The sequence below is a fragment of the Gopherus flavomarginatus genome, chromosome 5 (genome assembly GCF_025201925.1).
Source record: "Gopherus flavomarginatus isolate rGopFla2 chromosome 5, rGopFla2.mat.asm, whole genome shotgun sequence".
Classification (NCBI taxonomy): Eukaryota; Metazoa; Chordata; order Testudines; family Testudinidae; genus Gopherus; species Gopherus flavomarginatus.
In genome coordinates, this window is record NC_066621.1 from 22,289,697 (window position 1) to 22,313,166 (window position 23,470).

The window sequence follows — 23,470 nt, forward strand, 5'->3', positions numbered from 1 at the left end:
ACGTGGCCTAAGATGGCTGCTAGCTATTGCTGGTATCCTCTGAGTGTCTCTTGGTCAACACTGATCTCTGTGAGTCTGTGCTGGCCCACTATCCTTGGCTGCTGGCTCCATGCAAACTCCTCTAAGAGGTCTCTGTCTCCATTTACTGGTTGTCCCACTGGTGTGTTTAGACCCCCCCTGTGTAAGTCCCCCGAGGAGGTCTCTGCTGCTCAGCAGAGGGGAGTTGGGAGGGCTGGGTGTGGAATGTAGGGAGGAGCATTAAATGTTCGTCTCCAACTGCCATAATGGACTTTCTTGTTTACTTCCAACAGGCCCCTTTTCCTCTCAGCAACAGCTATCTCTGTACTTCTGAAAACCACAGCATCCCCCAGCAGATGAAAAGCTAGATGGGGCTTTGGGTCTGCCCATCCTCAGGCTAAACACCGCTTCACTCCAAAAATAAAATGTTGAGAGACTATTGCTGTCAGGGCCTTCTACTCTTCCCGTGGTGCAAACTAATCTGAATCTGATGAGAATCAGGGCACATATGAAAATGGGAGGGAATTGTGATTGTGAGGGTATGGCATTGTTTGAAGGGGAGGTTATATAAGTTTTATCAGGGGTGCCTAGTGCATATAAGTTAGGCACCCTTTTTATGCATTTAACTAAATGAGTAAATAAAAGCTAAGTGGGTAAAATAATTGAAACAAAACTCTGTAAACTACCATTTCATTTTGAAATTTACAAAATGGAGCTGCAAAAGTTGCACTGTCTCTCATGTCAGCTTTAAGTCCTTTTTTGGAGTAAGAACAACCCCATTTCTACTTAAAATGTTGGTTTTTGACTGAGAAACATAAAATTCTGACTGAAACTTCCATTGGAAACATGCAAGAGTTTTATATATTCTGGGTGTGAAAATGTCCTTTATGCAAAAAATTAAATTTCTGTATTGTGAAATGTCCTGGAATGAAATCATAAAAATCGTGGTGCAAAATTGAATGCTCTCATTTTCATCCCTTTCATACATTTCTCACTACAATGGCATATTTCATTTGGTGGCTGCAGCGTCATGTGAGATTTTTATTCACTGTTTTCCTGTTGCTTTTGTCTTTTCTTTCCTGTGAACGGCTTCTTCTCCAATCAACAAACAATGCATCTACAATGCAGCTGCCAGAGGGAAGAGCAGACAAACTGAAGAAGCGAGAACAGATAAAAATGGATGGCAGACTGATAAGTCCATGTTGCCAGATGAAGAAGGTGCCAAGGAACTTCTACAGGGAGAAGGCCTTGGGAATCAAAATCACCTTAAAAGCACTGGAACGGGCAAAGATGGACAGTATGGAAGTAACCAAGATGGTAGTGGAGAACTTTATGGCTCCTCAGTGGATGTTGATTGGCAACATGGCTCTTTGGGACAATATAGGCTAACTGGAAGGGTGGGGAAGGATGGAAGGAAGGGGAAAAGCCAGTTTTCTGAAGCAGGGACAGATGGAGTTTCAGTGGCAAATGGGAATAAACTTGGTTTGGCTAGTAATGAAGGTGGACGTGTGGGAAAGATTCATGGCCAGGACTTGAAGTTAGGTGGAGCTGGTATGGGTGGTGCAATAGAAGAATGGGATCTGTGTTCTTTTTATGGTGAGGTTTCTATGCTGAGTGGAGCTGGTTCTGATGGTCGATTAGAGGGAGCAGGAGAGTTGGGTTCTTTCAGTGATAGAGATTCTATGCTTGGTGGTGCTGGTGCTAGGTTAGGAAGCTCAGAAGAGTTGGGATCACTCCATAGCATGGAAGGTGGTGCTGACACTGGTGGTGCTGGATTAGGAGGAGCAGGGAGTATAGGATTCCTCTATGGCAAGGATGATACGCTAGGGGGAGCTGGTGGTTCTGACACTGGCCTTGGTGGTATAGGGGATGCAGGCTCCCTCTATGGCAAGGATGTTATGCTATGTGGAGCCAGTGTTGGTATTGGACTAGATGGTGCTGGAAACATGCGTGCTCTTGGTGACAGAGATGCTATACTAGGTGCATCTGATGTTGGTGGTGCTGGCTTAGGTGATGCAGGGGGCACGAGCTCTCTCTTTGGTAAGGATGGCATGCTAGGGGGAGCTGGTGGTTCTGGTGCTGGACTAGGTGGTGCAAGGGGCATGGGTTCTCTCTATGGTAAGGATGGCATGCTAGGGGGAGCTGGTGGTTCTGGTGCTGGACTAGGTGGTGCAAGGGGCATGGGTTCTCTCTATGGTAAGGATGGCATGCTAGGGGGAGCTGGTGGTTCTGGTGCTGGACTAGGTAGTGCAAGGGGCATGGGTTCTCTCTATGGTAAGGATGGCATGCTAGGGGGAGCTGGTGGTTCTGGTGCTGGACTAGGTAGTGCAAGGGTCATGGATTCTCTCTATGGTAAGGATGGCATGCTAGGGGGAGCTAGTGCTGGTCTCGCTGGTCTAGGTGGTGCAGAAGGTGCAGGCTTCCTTTATGGCAAGGATGTTATGCTAGGTGGAGCTGGTGTTGGTATTGGACTAGATGGTGCTGGAGGCATGGGTGCACCTGGTGGCAGATCTGCTATCCTAGATGCATTTGATGTTGGTGGTGCTGGCTCAGGTGTCGCAGGGAGCATGGGCTCCCTCTGTGGTAAGGATGGTATGAAAGGTGGAACCAGTGCTGGATCAACAGGTGCAGGAGGCATAAGGTCTTTGTATGATAAGGATGATATATTTGCTGGGGCTGGTGCTCGTGATGCTGGTCTAGGTGATGCATGTGGCGTGAAGTCTCTCTATGGTAAGGATGGTATGAGAGGTGCAGTTGGGGCTGTGGCTGGTGGAGACGAGGCTGAGATTGGTGGTGCTAGTGCTGGTTTTGGTGGTACAGGAGGATTTAAGTCTTCCTATGGTAAGGATGATATGCTAGGTGGAGATGGGGCTGGTACTGGTGTTGGTGGTGATGATTTAGGTAGTCCAGGGGCAATGGGGTCTCTCTATGATATTGATGGTATGGTAGGTGGAGCAGGTGCTGCTGGGGCTGGTAGCGGTTTTGGTAGTGCAGGGGGCATGGTGTCTCTCTATGGTGAGAATGGAATGATAGGTGGAGCTGGCTCCAGGGCTGTTGGTTCTGGTGCTGGTGTAAGTAGCCCAGGGAGGATGGGAACTCTTTCTGGAAAGGATGCTATACCTGATGGAGCTGATGCTGGATTAGGAGGAGCAGGGGGTCTGACAGGTTCTGTCTATGGCAAGAATGATATGCACAGTGCTGGACTAGGTGATTCAAGGGGTGAGGGCTATCTCTGTGGTAAAGATGGTATGCTAGATGGAGCTGGTACTGGTTTAGATAATGTAGGCAAGATGGGCTCTCTCTATGGTAAGGATCCTATTTTAGGTGGACATGGTGTTGGTCATGCAGGTGCTGGATTAGCAGGGACAGGAAACATTGGTTCTCTCTCTGGCACGGATGCTATGCTAGATAGAGCTGGTGCTGGATGTGGACTAGATGGTGCTAGGGTCAGATATGCTATGCTAGAGGGAGCTGGCACTGGGAGTGCTGGGACTGGTGCTGGCTTAGGTTATGCAGGTTCTTGCTATGGCAAAGATGGTATGTTAGGTGGAGCTGGTGTTGGTGTTGCAGGTGGAATGGGTGTTCTTGACGGCAAGGACTCTATGCTAAGTGTAGCAGCAGGTGCAGGAGGCATAGGGTCTCTCTATGGTAAGGATGGTAAGGTAAGTGGAGCAGGGCCTGGTGCTGGTCTATGTGGTCTAAATGGTGCAGAAGGCATGGAGTCTTTCTATGATAAGGATGGTATGTTTGGTGGCACCAGTCCTGGTGCTGGAGTAGGTGGGGCAGGTGTGTTGGATTCCATACATAGCAAAGGTTTAGTGCTAGGTGGGGCAGGACCTGGTACTGGTGGTGAATTCATAGGAGCTTGGGGCACGTGTTCACTTGACAGCAGAGATTCTGTCTTAGATGGAGCAGTTGCCAGTGGTGGTAATAGTGGTTTAGGACATTTAGGTTCCCCTTATGGCAGGGATCCTGCCCTTGGTGGAGCAGTTGTTGGTGCAGGAGGCAAATTACAGGATGGTTCCATTGATGGGAGAATGCCAGGTGTTCATGGTGAAGGGTCACTGGGTTATGATCAGATGTCAGGCCATCATGGTGGAGTCCAGGCTGATGCCAGAAGAGGACAGATGCCAGGCCTTAATGCCAGGGGACTAAGTGCAGAAGAAACCTTGAAAAACAGAGACTGGAAAAGAAGAGGAGGTTTTCTCCAAGGTGAAGCAAGAGGTATTCACTTTTCATTGAGGCTTTTATGGTGCTATTGCTCTAGTATTTTAGAGAAGAAGGATAATCTTGTGGTTGAGACCTAGGCCTGAGAACTTGGAGGCTTTCTGTTCTAGCTGTAAAAAGCGACAAAGAGTCCTGTGGCACCTTATAAACTAACAGATGTATTGGAGCATAAGCATTTGTGAGTGAATACACACTTTGTCAGATGAATTGGGTATTCACCCACAAAAGCTTACGCTCCAATACGTCTGTTAGTCTATCAGGTGCCACAGGACTCTTTGTCGCTTTTTACAGATTCAGACTAACACAGCTACCCCTCCGATACTTGTTCTATCTGTGACTGTGCCACAAATTTCCTTTGTGATCTTAAGTAAATCACAGGCCCAGATTTTTCAAAGTGGTCACTGATTTTGGGTTTCTCCTGTTTTGGGTGCCTAACTTGAATCTGATTTACAGAAGTACTGATGCTCCCAACTTGTAGCTGAAGTCAATGGAGCTCCATGTGCTCAACACCTCTGGAAGGGGAGACTTGAAAATGTTTGTCTCAGCTTCCATATCTTTAAATGGAGATAGTAACTTCACTGCTTCCAGAAGGTTGGGAAGAGATTTATAATTGTCTGTTAAAGTGCCTTGAGATCCTTGTGATAGAACTGGTATATATTAATGATAGCTGTTAGAATTATTGTGAGATCTCTCTAGAACCCCCTCTAAGCCCTTCTAACTCCTTCCTATGAAATAAACAGGCTAAAAGCACACAAGGAATAGACATTATCCAGTTCACAAAAAAATTAGTTTCCATATCTTTTCAAGTACGGTGTCCATATTTCTTTGCCATCTCCCAGTAGTTCAAAACAGACTCTTTTACTTTATTGTTTCTAATAATGTCCAGTGCAAATATCTCCATTTTTCCACAGCCCTGAGACCCATTTAGTGCCAAATTTTCTGTTATATGAAAATGCACATAAAATCCAACACAGAAAACTCTAACTCATGTTAGTTGGCCTTATCTGACTAACACCACTGAAGTCAATGAGACTGCTCATGAGAATAAAGACTACTTAACTGAATATGGATCAGGCCTATAATGCCAGATATTTCTGGGTTTGTGCTGAGTTTCTTATGGGAATGAGGGATTGGGATACGTGTGCCCACTTAAATACAACACACTTGAAATCAGGCTTGTAGTGTGTCTACTTGTCCATTATATTGACTTGACTTGCATGCAGAATGTTGGCTGATCCTCAGTTGATGTATATCAGAATGACCTCAATTAAGTCAGTGTCAGTTTACACCATCTGAGGATCCGGCCCAATAGTATTTTGGGATTATTACTGTAGAACTTCTTTTTATAAGAATGGTGCCTGTTCTTCCCATCTGCACAGGCATTTTTGTGCTCAGATGTTACTTCCCCAGTATGTTGTCTTGTGTAACAAATGGTCAGTGCATTTCCAATGTGGGCTCTTTTCCTCTCTGTATGTTCAGAATCACATTGCCATTTCAACAAAGGTTTGTCTGATGTCAGTGCCCAGAAAGGGAAACCCACTGTGCTGTCTTGCAGCCTCAATAACGATCAGGTGGAGGAAACCTCGTTTAAAGATGAATTCAAGGTAAGGGTGCAATAGCTCACTGTTTTTCTGGGACACCAAGGACTTATTTCACTCACTGGCTACAACTTTCATGCAATATTATGGCAAAGTGTTTCCTCACTCTGCCCCACTTTTTTGTGGCTGCGAATCAGGGTCCTGTGCAGTGGTGCCCCAGTTTCCACTGTAAGAAAAGGCACCAGACTAGTCTCCCTGGCCACTGAGTCTGACCTTTGTGGGACTGCACCCGAGCCTGTTTGGCTCAAGCCTCCCATGGGGAATTGGGCAGGATTCCTCCCCAATCCCACTGCAGGGTCATTTGCATTCTCACATCTACACTAGGAGGGTACTGTGAGGTTTTTTTCCATCTCATTTTCCTTGACATGGGCAGGAAAGGGAAGATCCTCCTCTCTTCTTCCCACTACTGATTATTTAGAATGTATATACATACTAGGTGCATTCAGAAACACAAAGAAAACCAAGGTGCCTTCTCCAAGGAACTTCAGGTGTGGTGTGGACCATCCACAGCACTCATTGAAATCAATGCTCAGCACCACTTAAGATCAGACAAATTAGATGCAATGTCTCAATACAATGCAGGAGAATGGTTTGGATCACAAGGCCACTGAGAATGAGATTGCAGTAGTCCAGATGAGAAATGAACCAGGCATGGAACCAGGTTTTAGGAGTAGGGATGGAGAGGAATGGAGACAGCTTAGATATATTAGGGCCTGATCCAAAGCCCACTGAGGTCAATGGAAAGACGCACATTGACTTTAATGGACTTCGGATCAGGCCCTTAGTTGGGGGTATATTGGTCCATCAGTGCTTACATGAAGGGTTACTAGTTAAATAGTCAAAGAATATCGTAGTAATTAAGCTATAGTGACCAAGACATAGGTTCTTACCTGGAGATTAATGATGAGCTATGGTGGACACAGCTGAGGAAATGCCCTGTTCTGAGCTGCTTGTTGCTACAGAGGATCTGTGCTACACCTCAGCTTTTAGACAATCTTTTAGGGTAACCCAGTCAGTGTGGCAGTGTGGCAGACCTTCAAGGAGTCCCACTTGTCCTTCAGGGTAGGCCCTGCTGCCTCACCGCCTCCTAGATTGGAGCCTCTGAGTTTCAGCACTCCTGTGAGCTCTCCTCAGCGAGTCCCACTGAAGTGCACTTGTACACACTTCAGGAATTAATGCACCCGAGCAAGTATTTGAGGTGACACTCAAGCAGAGTTTTCAAAACAGAGCAGGATATATTAGTCATCTGGAACACAGCACTGGAAGTCCTTAGGTTAGCATAGAGAAACGAAGGTTAAAGCATAGTCCATTCTAGTAAAGCCAGAGTAATTCACTAGCCAAGCTATAGTTAACTCCCTTTTCAGGTTCTGTTGACTTCCTTAGTCAGTCCCAGTAGAGATCTTTCAGCCTCTTCCAGAAACCAACTCTTTATTCACTTTCAGTCACCTCCCAGTCCTTTGTTTTCCAGGTAGGTCCATGCTGAGTTCAAACCCAGGGGTGAGAGGTGGGGGAAAACTATTTCCTCTGGGTTGTTGATTGCTAGGTGTCAGTGATATTGTCTTTGGAGTTTTCTATGTTCTTCTCATATTTTTGATAAAGGTTGACCTTGACCAGTCCTCCTGATGACCCATTCAGTCCACTCAGACAGCTAAGTGGCATACCCTGCCTCGCCCCTCCCCACATATCTCTTTGCCTACACCAATAGCAAACTTAATCATTTTTCTCCCACTGGGTAGAAAAACTATGTAAGGGGGAAACTGAGGCACACACAGGCATCATAAAAATACTACAGAAAATTCCCACTTTGTCACACCTGGATTTTGTATTCAGTTTCATCTGACACATCAAACATTCTTATTTCCCAAGTCCAATTCCCAAGTTAAAAATCAAATGTTTCCCTGTATCTTTTGTTAGTATTTTGAACTGCACTTGATCATCCAAATACTTTGAAATTTTGCACTTTCATTGTATTTGGCCGCTACATTTGGTGTGCTACCTGGCTTCCAGGAGAAAAGATTGCAAGCAAGCTAAGAAGACCACAATATTTGCTTTGGCCAGGCAGAAAAATCAGCAGGTATGTGATATCATAGAATCATAGAATATCAGGGTTGGAAGGGACCTCAGGAGGTCATCTAGTCCCACCCCCTGCTCAAAGCAGGACCAGTCCCCAACTAAATCATCCCAGCCAGGGGTTTGTCAAGCCTGACCTTAAAAACCTCTAAGGAAAGAGATTCCACCACCTCCCTAGGTAACCCATTCCAGTGCTTCACCACCCTCCTAATGAAATTTTTTTTCCTAATATCCAACCTAAACCTCCCCCACTGCAACTTGAGACCACTACTCCTTGTTCTGTCATCAGGTACCACTGAGAACAGTCTAGATCCATCCTCTTTGGAACTCCTTTTCAGGTAGTTGAAAGCTGCTATCAAATTCCCCATCATTTTTCTCTTCTGCAGACTAAACAATCTCAGTTTTCTCAGTCTCTCCTCATAAGTCATGTGCTCCAGCCCCCAATCATTTTTGTTGCCCTCCACTGGACTCTTTCCAATTTTTCCACATCCTTCCTGTAGTGTGGGGCCCAAAACTGGACACAGTACTCCAGATGAGGCCTCACCAATGCCGAATAGAGGGGAATGATCACGTCCCTCGATCTGCTGGCAATGCCCCTACTTATATAGCCCAAAATGCCATTAGCCTTCTTGGCAACAAGGGCACACTGGTGACTCATATCCAACTTCTTGTCCACTGTAACCTCTAGATCCTTTTCTGCAGAACTGCTGCCTAGCCGCTTGGTCCCTAGTCTGTAGCAGTGCATGGGATTCTTCCATCCTAAGTGCAGGACTCTGCACTTGTCCTTATTGAACCTCATCAGGTTTCTTTTGGGCCAATCCTCTAATTTGTCTAGGTCCCTCTATATCCTATCCCTACCCTCCAGTGTATCTACCACTCCCCCCAGTTTAGTGTCATCTGCAAACTTGCTGCGAGTGCAATCCACACCATCTGCCAGTTCATTAATGAAGATATTGAACAAAACTGGCCCCAGGACCAACCCTTGGGGCACTCCACTTGATACCAGCTGCCAACTAGACATGGAGCCATTGATCACTACTTGTTGAGCCAGCTTTCTATCCACCTTATAGTCCATTCATCCAGCCCATACTTCTTTAACTTGCTGGCAAGAATACTGTGGGAGACCATATCAAAAGGTTTGCTAAAGTCGAGGAATAACACATCCACTGCTTTTCCTTCATCCACAGACCTAGTTATCTCCTTATAGAAGGCAATTAGGTTAGTCAGGCATGACTTGCCCTTCGTGAATCCATGCTGACTGTTCCTGATCACTTTCCTCTCCTCTAAGTGCTTCAGAATTGATTCCTTGAGGACCTGCTTCATGATTTTTCCAGGGACTGAGGTGAGGCTGACTGGCCTGTAGTTCCCCTGATCCTCCTCCTTCCCTTTTTTAAAGATAGGCACTACATTAGCCTTTTTCCAGTCATCTGGGACCTCCCCTGTTTGCCATGAGCTTTTAGAGATAGTGGCCAATGGCTTTGCAATCACATTCACCAACTCCTTTAGCACCCTTGGATGCAGTGCATCTGGCCCCATGGACTTGTGCTTGTCCAGCTTTTCTAAATAGTCCCAAATATCTGTGGGGGTGTTTTATAGAGATAATCAAAATTTTTCTGTTCAGTTTTTTTTGATGGAAAATGACAGTTCAACTGAAGGGAAATTTTCACCAAAAACAAAAAAACAAACAAAACAAAACAAAAACAAAAAATCAATTTTCATCAAAAATGTTTGGATTTTCAGTTTTCTGAAGAAAATGTGTTCAACATTTTTAATGGAAAATGATTTTTTTTATTAAAAATGTTGACCAAATTTTCTTTCTCCCCTCTGCAAAAAAAATCCCAGATTTTTTTGATGAAAAGGGGTGTGTGTGTGTGTGTGTGTGTGTGTGTGTGTGTGTGTGTGTGTGTTAAACAGTCATTTTCCAAACAGCTCTAGCGTGTTATCTTCTTGGTTTGCCAGTCTTTCTTTTGAATAGCCATATTAATAAACCAGAAAGTCCCATCTGACATTTGTCCTGCCAAACTATTTGATAGTTCCTGTAAAGAAAAAATGTCTCTCTGTCCTTTACACAGCAGCTAACAGGCCTGGATGAAGTCTCTTCTGAAAAATATGGCCTGGTCCACAAACTGATAGACACAGTAGAAGATAGTCATGCTGGAAAATACAAGTTTGAAGCTGAAGGTGTCAAAACTGAAGCATCTATTTTGGTTGAAGGCAAGTCTGTTCAAACTGCTTCATTGCATAGATGTTAAAAAGGCAGTATGTATGCTCTTGTTCCTAATGCAACGTATTAGTCTGCATGTGCTTGACATGTAGTGCAGAGTTTCTCAAACTGGGGTCCACGGACCCCTGGGGGGCCACAAGGGTATTCCGGGGGGCAGAGCTGTCCTTAAGATTTATGGTGCCCTATGTAGTAGTATTAAACTGGTGCCCCTATGCCCGAAGGCACCCCGGGCTCGCAGCCTAGAGGGGCGGGGCAGGGGGAGTGAGGGAGCAAAGGATAGTGAGACGTGGTCTGCCTCGTGGTGGTTACAGTTTCCTGCAGAGACCCCCGTATCCGCTCCCTCATGCAGAATGGACATGCAGAAGGTACCTAATTAAAAGCACTAAACTTGGGAATAAAAAATGTCAGTCACAGGTTTTTTGATATGCTCTGAAGTTTGTCAGAGATTTATTTGCAAAAACTTTGTAGCAAGGGTGAGTCAGCTGTCCTACTGAATACAATATTAAATATAATGCAATACATGATGCAGCTCTTCTCTGTTTTACATTTTCATAATCAGTATTTCTAAGCTGATTTTATATTTTAAATGTAGTCTTAAGCCTTCGTAAAGTAATCATTCCAGATTACTATATATTTAACTCACTGAAACAAAGACATTATTTTGAATGATCAGTCACAGAGTTTTAGTGAGGTTTTAGAAAAAGGGAACACTAATTTACTTTGTGTGATTGCCATAACAATAGACATGTTTATGAAATTTCAGCAACTTTTTATAAAATATGTTTCCAAAGATTTTAGGCATAACAAAGGATTTTATATCTTACTATGGTACTGATTTTGCTGGAAAGTTCTCTTAAAACTAGTTCTTCAGATAGTAAGAAGCCGTGTTTTCCCCAGGAATTGAAATTAGGGGGGGTGTTTGAATTTATAGAGGTGTGTGTGTCAGGGCGGATGAGGAGTAAGACCATGAGGGTGAAGGTAGGCTGTATGGCACCATAGTAAAAGCTATGATCATTTCATGTTTCATGATCATTTTACTAGATTTAACTCTTGTTTTAAAATCACACAAATTAAAGTTGGCTACTCAAGCATTCTATGAAGCACTATGTCTACATCCTTTTTGGTTTCTGGTTATAATTTTGCACAGCTCTGTTAATGAACTTCTCGTATGCAGTGCATTCATCTTCGGTGGCTTCTCATGTGTCCGGTACTTCCATTCCTTCAACTGATATGTTCATTAGTTCATTCACATGATAGGCAGAAGGCGACTTCTTTTTCATCATTGAATAGAATATTGTGTTCTGAAAGAACGCTCAACTGTAGCTGTCGTGACTGGGAGTAGCAAGAGTTGAATTCCTACTTCTTTCATCCCAGGAAACATAGCACAAAGATCTGGTCAAGCCACTACTGATGATAAAAAAGAAGTTGAAGTCAAATCTTCATTCATTCACCGTATGATATTTCACTCTGTTCAAATTCTCTATTCTGTCCTGAGCACATGGCAGCCCCATTGCTGGTAGTGCCTCACTCCACTCAACTGTTGGTGTTTTATAGGACGGGCATCTGTAAAAGCTACTTAGAGGTTGAGTAGAATTGCTGTAGTAGATTTTTAAGAATCAAGTCTGCGTACTTTTTCAGTTGTCTTAACAAACACTTCTTGTCCTCTTCACTTAAGGATTCAATATAAATGCCTTCATTAGTCAACTTCTGGACTGAAATCTTTGCTTCTTCCAATACTTTTTCAATGGATAGCTCTGATCCAAATGTAGCTTCTATTGCTGGACAAAGATCTACTACTGTTGTAGCAAATGCCTGGATGGCATTGTTTACTGACCCAAGCGCTTTCAACAGTAGATTTATGAGAGAGAGAATAGCAATAGTTTTCTCTGAAGGTAGTAGCAAAAGTAGTTCACCAGCCTCAGTACTTAAATCCATCCCATCTTGGTAAATACTTTCCAAAGCCAGTAATAACAGCTGGAGTAATTTTAAGACAACAGCCAAGGATCGCTCATGAGAAAGCCAGTGAGTTTTCCCAGGTTGGACTAATTTGAACGTCAGTCCCAGTGTATCTTCTATATTTTCCAAGATATTCAGTCTTTTTGGATTCTTGCTGAAAAAAGAATATAATGAAGACATTAAATTTATAGGTTTTTTAATGTCTTTTGAAGATTCTGCAGCTCATACTAGTGCTAGTTTGAAGATTCTGCAGCTCGTACTAGTGCTAGTTGGATTCTGCAGCTAGTACCACTGCAGTGTGTATAGGAGAGATTAGGGTTACACTTTTCTCTGATCATAGCTTGTATTCTACCATGTCTTCCAGAGAAGTTTGAAGCTCCATCAAATGCACAAGCAACCATCTGTTTGGGGTCCAATTGACAAGCATTTAACTTTTCTAAGATGTGGGTTGTCACAGATGCAGCTGATGTGTTTTCTATAACTTGAACATCTAGAAATTCATCTACTGGCTACCACTGACATCAAGATAACCTACACAATGACTTAATACTTGATGCCCATTTGCATCAGTGCATTCATCAGCCATGTATGCAAATTTTTTTAATGTGGTGAGAGAGTTCTTCACTTTTTCAACTGTTGAGTCTTTCACTGTTGCACCATATGCTTCTAGCCCGTCAGTTGAGTTTCTTGCAAAAAGATAGCGAGCATTTGCTGGTCTTGTTCGGAACCAGAGTTCAACTTCAGGATGAACAAGTGACAATGCACTTACCACACATTACGAACTGGAGGCCAATGTTATGTCTTGCTTAAATAGGAAGTATGATGCCACAGCCATGTTTGTTCGCATGAACTGTGTGTCTCCAGCATTCTTAACAGCAACTAAAATGATTAGGAGTATGAAGCCGGAGGAGAGATTAAAATGGCTGGGAATTTTCAGTTTAGAAAAGAGATGACTAAGGGGGGATTATGATAGGGGGTCTATAAAATCTTGACTGGTGTGAAGAAAGCGAATAAGGAAATGTTATTTAATCCTTCACATAACACAAGAACTAGCAGTCACCCAATGAAATTAATAGGCAACAGGTTTTAAAAAAAACAAAAGGAAGTATTTCTTCACACAACATAAAGTCAACCCGTGGACCTCTTTGCCAGGGGATGCTGTGAAGACCAAAACTTTAACAGGATTAAAAAAAGAACTAGATAAATTCCTGGAGCATAGGTCCATCAGTGGCTGAGCCAGGATGAGGAGGGATGCAGTATCATGTTCTGAGTGTCCCTAGCCTGTTGCCAGAAACTGGAAATGGGCAACAGGGGATGGATCACTTGATGATTATCTGTTCTGTTCATTCCCTCTGAAGCACCTGGCCTTGACCACTGTCGGAAGACAGGATACCGGGCTAGATGGACCACTGCTCTGACCCAGTAATAACCATTCTTATGTAAAAAATAATTATAATAATAAAAATGTTTAGTACAGAAACTCCCCAACATAATGACCTCTTAAGATAGCAATGATGTGAGATAACAACTGTGACAGACTCAGACCAGTGGGGTACAGGAGTCTGGTAGAAGGCAAATATACTGGCCACTGGATGAATAGTTTTCTGTTCCCTGAGTGACCAGAGCAGGGGCTGCCCTAGAGCAATCAGGAATCTGCTAGAACCAATTAAGACAGACAAGCTAACTGAGACACCTGGAGCCAATTAAGAACTTACCAGAATCAATTATGGCAGGCAGGCTAATCAGGACACCTGGTTTAAAAAGGATCTCCCATCAATTAGAGGAGGGCACTCAAGGAGCAGGGAGTGAGAAGCTGCTGGAGAGCTGAGGAGTACAAGCATGATCAGGCTTCAGGAGGAAGATCCTGCAGTGAGGATAAAGAAGGTGCTGGGGAAGGCCATGGGGAAGTAGCCCAGGGAGTCGTAGCTGTCACACAGCTGATGCAGGGGACACTGTAGACAGCTGCTATCCATAGGGCCCTGGGCTGGAGCCTAGTGTAGAGGGTGGGCCCAGGTTCCCCCCATCCCCTGATCAGATATAGGAGGAGTTGACCTTGTCTGTGAGAAACACTGGAAGGGAAGGTCTAATTTGGAAGGAGAATCTGGCCTGTCCCTGACCCACTAGGTGGGACACAGAGACTGCTGGGATTGTTTTCCATTTCCCCCATGCTGGCCAGCGAAGAGGTTAGTTGAGCGAACGGCAGGTTTGAGCCTCTAGCAGAAGCAGCCAAACTGAGGGCTGCCGTGAACCTCTGAGATGAGCAAATCCACCAAAAAGCGCAGGACTCACCAAGGCAGAGGAGGAACTTTATCACACAACCTTGGCAAATAATGCATTTTAAAAATCTTGGCCTACTAGGAACACATTTATGTAAGTTTCCATCCCCAGTCATAAATCTAGCATTCTGGAGCAAAGTTATTAAAATATCTTCCAATAAACAAATGTTTGTTTAACGTGCCCCTCATTTTTTCCTCCACCACACCCCACTCGCCAGTGTTGTCGTTGGTCAGTGGAGACTCAGAGTTCAGAGGTGCTTTCATGTGAGTTCACCTCCCAGGTGTGGGGCAAGAAGGCACCTTGCTTGTTCCTCCAGCTGCTCACTGTTCGCTCTGGCCACTTTTGTTCATTGTGCCACCGTTCACTCCATCACTCTGTAGCCAATGGCCCTGCGCCGTCACCTGCCGCTGTGACCTCTGCAAATTGGTCTCTTGAGGTTCCACCCAGCTCTCAGTGATTTCAGCTGACTGGACTGTCTCTTACACAAAAACACTGTACCCACAGGAATACTGTCCCCACAGGAGGACTAAGCACTTAGACCTGATTATCAGTGATTTCAGCTGTAGTGGTCACTTAACAAAACAAAAGACTATCAATGGAGCCTAATCAGCTCTGTCTTTAAACAGTGGAGAGGGGCAGGACTCAGACAGACCATCAAGCAAAACACCTGTCCCCACCCTCTGTCTTGATGCACTCAATCAGTACTGGTTAAGTACAGTTCTACTGCCCTTTACTCATACGATAAGAACAACAACATTCCCCCCGCATTCAAGTGATTTGTAACTCAACCCCAGCCAAAATCTATCACCTGGGCAACACAGCTCTGTTTGCTGGATACCTAGGTAGATTAGGTGTGAATGTAAATAAAATCTGGTCCTGAAGCCTTTCCCCCCAGCTTATCTCTAGCTGTCAGGGACAGCTCATTTAGACCTTGCTTATAAATCATCATTTGAAATTATTACATTGGCCAACATCACCGAAATGAATGCACTGACATTGTCATAAAAAATAACAGCTGTATAAGGAAGCTAATCTATGTTCATACTTTTCAAATCTATTATACTTTTTCAGATACATGTATTTTATCATACACTGTATATGCTTTTAAAGTGCATATTAATATTTCAATTCAGATTTCCAATCAATCACTAAATTGGCATGTAACTAGTTCACAAAACTGGGCGGGGGGGAGTGTTGAGGAAATTCATGGTGGAGGTGGGTAGGGAAATCCCTGGTCAGAAGTAAAGAAAGGGGAAACTCTTTGTCCAGCTATCTGGAAGGAAAGGGGTGTTGTCTCTTTAAGGGCTCTCTTATTTTAAATCAAAATGGGGGGCCCTCGAGTTGCTGAAGTTTGAGAACCGCTGCTGTAATGCATTATCTTACAATGCAGTATTTTGATTAGAAGGCTGGCCTTGTGGTTAAAGAAATGAAGAGGATTGTAAGAGATGTGGGTTTGATTCTTGGCTGTAACACCGATTTCTGTGAAGGAGATTGTGCATTTCCTAGCTAATTGCAAATCTATAGTGGAGCCTTAATCTTGCATGAACAAAGTTTTTATTGCATTTAATATCTCAGGTTTTAGTCTGTAAAGAAATGAGGACGTGGGTGAAGAAAAGGCGGAAACTATAAAGAAAAGCAGGGAAATGGAAAAAAAAAGTGACAGGCACTCGCTAGCAGTAGATTTAGCCATTGCAAAGTGAATAATTTTATACCCAAAAGGCCTCATAAGAATTGAAGAAAATGTCACTCTTAAACAAGCAAATACATCTCTATAATATATGCATCTCCAAGTGTGCTGTATCATTATCTCAAAGGTTTGACTAGCTGATTTAATTAAAAACTGCCTTAGTTCACATGTATGCTTACTGAATTCCAAATGAATTTATGCATGTCGGATGAAATTCAGCCCAGTGCAGGGGCAAGAAAAAAGTCTAGGCCTCACTTATGTTATGTTTCGAGGGCGTAAGTGGGGCCTGGTGCCTGTTCTGTACAGGGTGAATTACCCTGCAGTGCATGTATGCATACACAGCATACGCTAAATATGCAGCTACAATTGAAGGTCCAGACCCTGTGAGATCCTGAGCCCTACCTGCCACATGTTAAGATCCAGTGATTTTTGTTGGGATTGAGCCCAATAGTACCAGGTTTAAATAATGTTGAAACTATTCAGGAGCAGTTAATTCAGAGCAGCCCCAGGGCCACCCAGAGGATTCAGGGGGCCTGGGGCAAAGCAATTTCGGGGGCTCCTTCCATAAAAAAAAAGTTGCAATACTATACAATACTATATTCTCGTGGGGGCCCCTGCAGGGCTGGGGCCTGAGGCAAATTACTCCACTTGCCCCCCGCCCTGGGCAGCCCTGAGCAGCCCTGATTTCAAAGTAAGCTTTTTCTCTTTCACTTCTATTTATGAATGGCTTAGTTTTTATGTTTAGATCCTCCAAATGTTGACAAGGCTCTTCTGGAAAGGCTGATGAAGGAACCTGTGATAGTCAAGGCAGGGCAGAATGCCATGATCAAAATCCCATTCAAGGGCCAGAAGCCAGTCAGAGCAACATGGTTAAGGGATGGAGATGAGCTCCTGAATGATGCCAGGATCCATATCGACAAGGCGGACAGCTTCACCCGGCTTTTGATCTCCAGCACCAACAGGAAGGACTGTGGGGATTACAAAGTGAAGCTGAAGAATGAGAGTGGAACCCTGGAGGCCAGCCTAAAGCTGGAGGTGATAGGTGAGAAACTCATATCATCAGTCCATCGCTTTGGGCACAGAGGGAAGTCCTTGTAAGTTGTTTTTGGTATCTCACTTCCTGATTCACCAGAGATACCTAGTTTAGAGCCATGGCGCACACAGAAGCAGCTCTTCATTGGTGCTTTTACAGAACACTTTTCATAAGAATATCTGAGAGCTGGCGGGGCTCACTCTTTCCCATCTCATCCACATAAACTAAAAGGAGACAAGGTGCTGAGCAACTCCCGGAAGTGCTGAATGCCTGCCGCTCCCATGGACTTTAATGAGACGTGAGCCACTTGGCACCTTCAGGAGCTGCTCAGTGACTTCCAGGCTCAAATGGCAAAAAGGATCCACATGGTTGTAGATCTGCCAGTCCTATCCTTGCTCCTTTATTGGCTCACCCCGGCCTGTCTCCTGATTTACCTATGTGGGGTCTGAAACCTGAAAACCATGCACAGCAGATCTGCACTGGTTTAGCTTCAACTGGAGTTCTCTGCAGCTGTGAAAAAGGGGCAGGATTTGTTCCCAACTGAGCAACAGTTTGATGAGACCAGAAGTGTGGTCTGCTGGGGAAGGACAATGCTACATCACTTGACTTAACTTTGTCATTCCTAGTAATTAACAGAAGATTAAAGACTTCCAGGTGGAGTAGCCAAATAAAGATAATCTTCATTTTCCAAATTAAACAGTTTACTTGTGCATCCATCTTTTTGCACTGAAACACAGCCCCTTGAGAGCTGCAGGAATTGAAATATAAAAGTCAAATGAAGAACAAACATTTCTCCAAGAAGAAAAGCACTAACTAAAGATGCAAACTAGCTGAAGTGCACCTATTCAAGTCCAAATAATTACACTAGGGTAGTAAATCAGTAAGATAAATAATCAGTTTCTCTCATATTCCTTCCCCTGTCCTTCTCCTCTGGTTTTGTGATTCTGGTTTGTAATGATCACTTGGCTCATTATAGAGTAAATTATTCTGCAAAAGCCATTTCCTTCTGAGCTGCTGGAGCTCAATATCTGACTTGTACAACCTGCTCTATTGATCACAAAAGCAATTTAATGTTAAAGTTGTCAGGGGAATCTTGCCATTCTATTCACAATAACAATAGGCCCAAGTTAACTTCCTAGCTGCAATACGGTGCCATATGGCATATCTATGTAAGGTGGATGTGCACCAAACAAAGATGGAGAAACCCAAAATTCAGAATCAGGTTAGTTTATATTTGGATCCCATTTAATCCATACCACTTACATTTAGGGTGGCAGAGAGGACTGTTGAGTACCTGGTTCTGGTTTCATCCATTTGTATTTGATTCAAAAATGGGACTCAACGAGGGTGTGTTTGGCTTTGGTTTGGAAGAGTCTCTGTTGGGTTTTGGTTTTTTGCAAAACAAAAGTAGAAGTAAATTGGGTCCAGGTCTCATCTTGCCTGAACACCTCAGGTTTGGGGTGAGGTTGATAAATGGTTCCAATATGGAACCATCAGTACTCCTAAAGGAGATGGTGTAACAGGGTCCTCTGCTCGCCCCTCTTCCTGCAGCCCTCTGTTGCCCCAATAAAGCATAGAGAGGCTTCTCTTGCTGCAGCACCCGTGGCTTTATTTACACAAGTTCCGACCACCAGTGATACTATTTACAGAGCTTGCAGGCCTGACAATCTCCTCTCCTACATGGAGTCTGCCCTAAGCCCGGAGACTGACCTTCCCCAGGCAGTTCTCCCTTCTTCTGGCTGCCAGCCAGCCTTTATAACCCTTGAAGCCTCAGGCCCACAGGTGCAGCCAGTTCTAAAGGCCAGACTTCTCCCCAAACCCACTCTATTTCCCCTGATTGGGGCTGGCTGAGCAGGGGCTAATTAGGTGCCTTGGTGCACCAGCACCCTGCTACAGATGGGAAGTCAATGAAAGTTGCATCCAGGTCTGACTTTGAATACTGCATTCATGGGAATGATCAACTATAGCAGGCGGTGGCCAAACTAGGGCTTGTGAGCCATATGTGGCTCTTTAAAAGTTAGTGTGCCTCATGGTGCCCCCCATTCCTCCTCCGTTCTCAGCCTACCAGACTGGATGGGGGCAAGAGCTTGGGGTGGTGGAACTAGGGGCTTCTGCCCTGAGAGAAGGGGCGGGTCTCGGGGCTTTAGCCTCACGGGCTTGCATTGAGGCAAAAGCCCTGCACCCCAGCAGGCGCCACTCTGCGGGGCAGGTTGTGTGTGATTGTGGCTCTAAGAACTTCTGAAGATTATCATATGCAGCTTGGAGGGTCAGTAAGTTCGACCATCCCAGAACTATAGGAAGGGCAGATTGGATGAGCCAAGTGTTTTCCTCTTGCCCCACTCTCATAGATCAGTGGATGAATGGATGTTTACTCAAGCAATCTTGCTAGTGTTAATTCTGCTGCTCTACCCTGTAAGTACTATACCAACGGAGACTGAGTTGCCTATCTTGAGTAGCGAGAGATAGTGACCCCTCTGATATCAAGAACACATGTGGGACCTTTTGCTCCCTGTTTTTCTCCTCTGTTCAGACAAGCCACAGAAACCCATCGGACCCATAGAGGTGGTGGATAGTTCCACAACTGGCATAACCATTCGATGGAAGCCCCCAAAGGATGATGGGGGCACACCAGTGCAGAACTACATCATAGAGAAGCAGCAGGTGGGCAGAAAAACCTGGGTAACATTGGGAGAAACCAGCAGAAACAACAGCACTTTCACGACCAACAAAGTGAGGCAAGACAAAAGCTATCGCTTCAGGGTGCGAGCAGTGAACGCTGAGGGAAAGAGCAAGGCACTGGAATCAGATGAGGTGATGGCTGCAACCAAAGGTAATAGGAAGAGCTTTGTGTAAACACATCTTGTAGCCATGTGAGACTTCTATTGTGAAAGCTGAAATCAAGTGAAACTCTCATTTTGGGTTTTGTTACAAATCTGTACTTTTGTCCAGTTTGAACAGAAGGTTTGCAAGCCTGACTCAATTGTCAAGCGAATGTGAACATGGTGTCATATGAATCTGGGGCCAATTTAAGGTTTCAGGTCGAGACCACAAGTTTCTTGTGAGTTTTGGTGATTCCAAGTAAGATCTGCTTTGAATTTTTTTGGATACAATCCAGTCTAAACCTCGAAGTAACATCCACAGTGGAAACCATGCATGGACTGAAGCCAAAGAAAAGGTTCCCACATGTCACTGCAAAGAGCACCTGCTAAGCTTTTACCTTAATTTACTCCAGAGGTAAATGAGTCTCCCAAGGGGACATTCATTGATTGGGTCTATTCAGTAGTATCCTTTCATTTCCTTAAGTACAGAGCAGCCATTCTACTCTATAGCCCTGCTGGTGGACCCAAGTACTAGAGTGCTTTTGGCACAAACATGAAAGTACAACCAGAGAAAACTTTTAATTCATTTTGCCATAGAATCATAGAATATCAGGGTTAGAAGGAACCTCAGCAGGTCTAGTTCAACCTCCTGCTCAAAGCAGGACCAATCCCCAGTTAGATTTTTGCCCCAGATCCCTAAATGGCCCCCTCAAGGGTTGAACTCACAACCCTGGATATAGCAGGCCAATGCTCAAACCACTGAGCTATCCTTCCCTCCACATCCTTCCTTTTTTCCTCACATTCACCCCTGCGCCCCTCTCTCTATCCTTCCTTTTTATTCACCCTTTTAATCGTATTTTGTGCCAAGATACTTTTAAAACATTTTTTTGTATTAATGACAGATTGTTTTGCCCTCTGTCATGGGGTGATCCCCTGAGAGTCTTTTCTCCTGTAGTAGCTGATCACCGTACCTCCCAGCAGTCTCAAGCACCACTGTGCTTTATTATATCCCTTCAGCAAGCCACAGCCTGGAATGTTATTTATAGTGTACAGTCAATAGTCCGCTTCCCCCACTTGCTTCTCGGGAACAGACAGGGTATTAGTGGCACCCAGTCCTGCTTTTCTTTAGGCTTTCTACTCTTCTTCTTAGCACTTCCTTCCTGTTTGCTTATATAGGCCCAGCTGCTGGGGTTACTGCCACCCAATTAGCCCTTCAGTTGTGTCTCTACTCAATAAATTGGCACCCCTTCTGAACGGCCTGACTTTCAATCAGGTCCCAGTTAATGTACTGATGGGGATTGGACGGACAGGGTGTTGAGTCAGCTCCTGACTCAGCACACACCTGGTTACACCCTCCAATAATGGGTGGAGCAGAGGGAAGTAGAAGCCAATCAAGACTCCTGTTTCAACCCTCAGGAACAGTAGAAGGAACAGTGGCTTTCCCTCCCTGTAAGAAGATTGGGCACATGCCTCCCTTTGCAGACTGTCAACGTCATTCTCAGCATTGGCAAGAGGGGCTTATTCATGAAAGACATATAATATTGACCCTTAGTGTGGACATGCTCCCCCTCTAGGCTCCCAGCATGTAGCTGTCCTGGAGAGTAAAAGACTGAGTCATAGATCTCACATCTACCTTCAAAAGGTGTCTTATCTGAACACACATTTGGGGAATCCTGGAAGAAATGACCCTTGAGAACTCATTCTTGTCACATGATGGAAAAGAAATACCTGTTAATAACGAAGGGTTAATCTTTTCCTAGCTTTCCCTGGCCCTCCTGCACCTCCTCAGATTGTCAGTGCCAACAAAGAGTCCATAACACTCTCCTGGAAAGCACCTCCCAAAACGGGCAATTCCAGAATCCTGGGGTATATTGTTGAGAAACGCAAGAAAGGCAGCAACATCTGGACACCTATCACTGACCTGCCAATAACCGGTAAGCAGCTGAAAGCTTGGAACAGGCTGAAAGACTCTAAGAAGGCAAGAAGACTAGATGGCTCAAGGCATAACGAGATGCTGACTTTTTCATCTCTAGGTCACTGCTTCAAATATGGTTTAGATTAGTAGTGACCAAAAGTTTTTACTGTCTGATGGATGTTGGGTGACTTCTGTGTGGTGACACAAATCAGTGATCTCAGTCCAGCTCCCTAGTTGCTAGTACAAAAATCACAATTGGCACCATTGTTGGGTATCTCAGCAGAATGCCAAAATATTGAATAAACCACTGGGGTGGGACTTTCTTCTTACTTCCAGAGGTGGTTCCTTTCCAGGTTGTAAATAAAAATCTGCTGCAGAAGAACGGAGAAATTTGCATTGTTGCTGCCTGGCTGTGCTATTCTGTGTATAAACTGAGGGCCAGCAATCTGGCACCTTGCACTTCAGTTGTGGAACTGCTTTCTTAGCTTATGGAGCTGGGAACTGGGCATACAGGGGGACATTCCAGGGAAAAGGAAGGTAAGGAGATGGAACTGATATCTCTGAGGGCTTCAAAATCGTGTTCACCTATAGAGGTCAATGATCTTTTCAGATCTACCCAAGATCTTCTTATCTTCTGTATCAGAAGGGCTGCCATTGCGAGGAAAGCATTATTTACTCTTTCTTTGACTTCCTCAGTATCTCAGATAGCATTTAGTTTGAAAGGGAGGAGGGAATACAATGGGAGAGACTTGTGCTAATGGTGGGGAAAGACAGGAGAAAAAGAGACAGCATTTGGGTACTCCACATGTGTTCCTCTAGGCAAGTATACTGTGCAATTCCATGTGGTATAATTAATGTACCAAACTATTGCCCCAACGTATCCTACTGAAGGGACTTCAGATCTGAGCCTGAGCTGACCGAGGAGCCTTATCTTTTCCTTCCACAGACAGGAAGTGGATGGTGACAGATCTGAAGGAGGGACTGCAGTACGAATTCCGTGTGGCTGCTGTCAGTGCCACAGGGGCGGGCGAGGCCAGTGCACCGTCAGATGCTGTCTTTGCTCGAGATCCCATGAGTAAGTGGGTTGTCCACTTGTCCCATTAGGTGTGGGTTGCAGAGAGAGGGGTAACTGGACAAGAAGCTGAATCTGGGGAAGAATGTGAATCCAGGAAGCAATGTGTATACAAGACGCTCCTCGACTTACGCAAGCGTTCCATTCCGGAACACCTTGCGTAACTCAAATTTTCCATAAGTCGGAAACGTATCTCCGACCATTACGCAAAAAACCCCTAACTCTCCTATTTCTAGCTTACGGAACTTTTTCCGTAAACTCGGATTTGCGTACGTCGGGTCTACGTAACTCAGGGAGCATCTGTAAAGTATGTGTGGGAGAATAAAATACTTGAATAATATTAAAAAATAAGGAATTCGCTGCAGGGAGTGGGATGGTACTCTCAATATGCTGGGGAGAGGGATATGGGGCAGGCATCTCAACGTGCTGCGAGGGCTGGGGACGAGATTCCCCTGCGCTGCATGGAACATGGAGTGGGCTTCCCAGTGTGTTGCAGAAGGGATGGGAGCAGGATTCCCAGTACAATTCAGAGGGATGCGGACAGCTGCAGCAGCACAGGAGCCAGTAAACAGAG

At 44.7% G+C, this 23,470-nt stretch overlaps 1 protein-coding gene across 1 annotated transcript in view; it reads left to right on the forward strand.

The window, feature by feature from the left end:
• The window catches only part of IGFN1 (immunoglobulin like and fibronectin type III domain containing 1), a 61,222-nt gene that overhangs the window by 24,180 nt on the left and 13,572 nt on the right, over nt 1–23,470 (forward strand). Inside the window, exons 10-15 of the mRNA XM_050953793.1 lie at nt 5,725–5,849; nt 9,986–10,127; nt 16,803–17,099; nt 19,621–19,920; nt 21,670–21,843; nt 22,771–22,899. Of these exons, the coding sequence (XP_050809750.1) occupies nt 5,725–5,849; nt 9,986–10,127; nt 16,803–17,099; nt 19,621–19,920; nt 21,670–21,843; nt 22,771–22,899 (1,167 nt within the window). The remainder of the gene's footprint in view (nt 1–5,724; nt 5,850–9,985; nt 10,128–16,802; nt 17,100–19,620; nt 19,921–21,669; nt 21,844–22,770; nt 22,900–23,470) is intronic.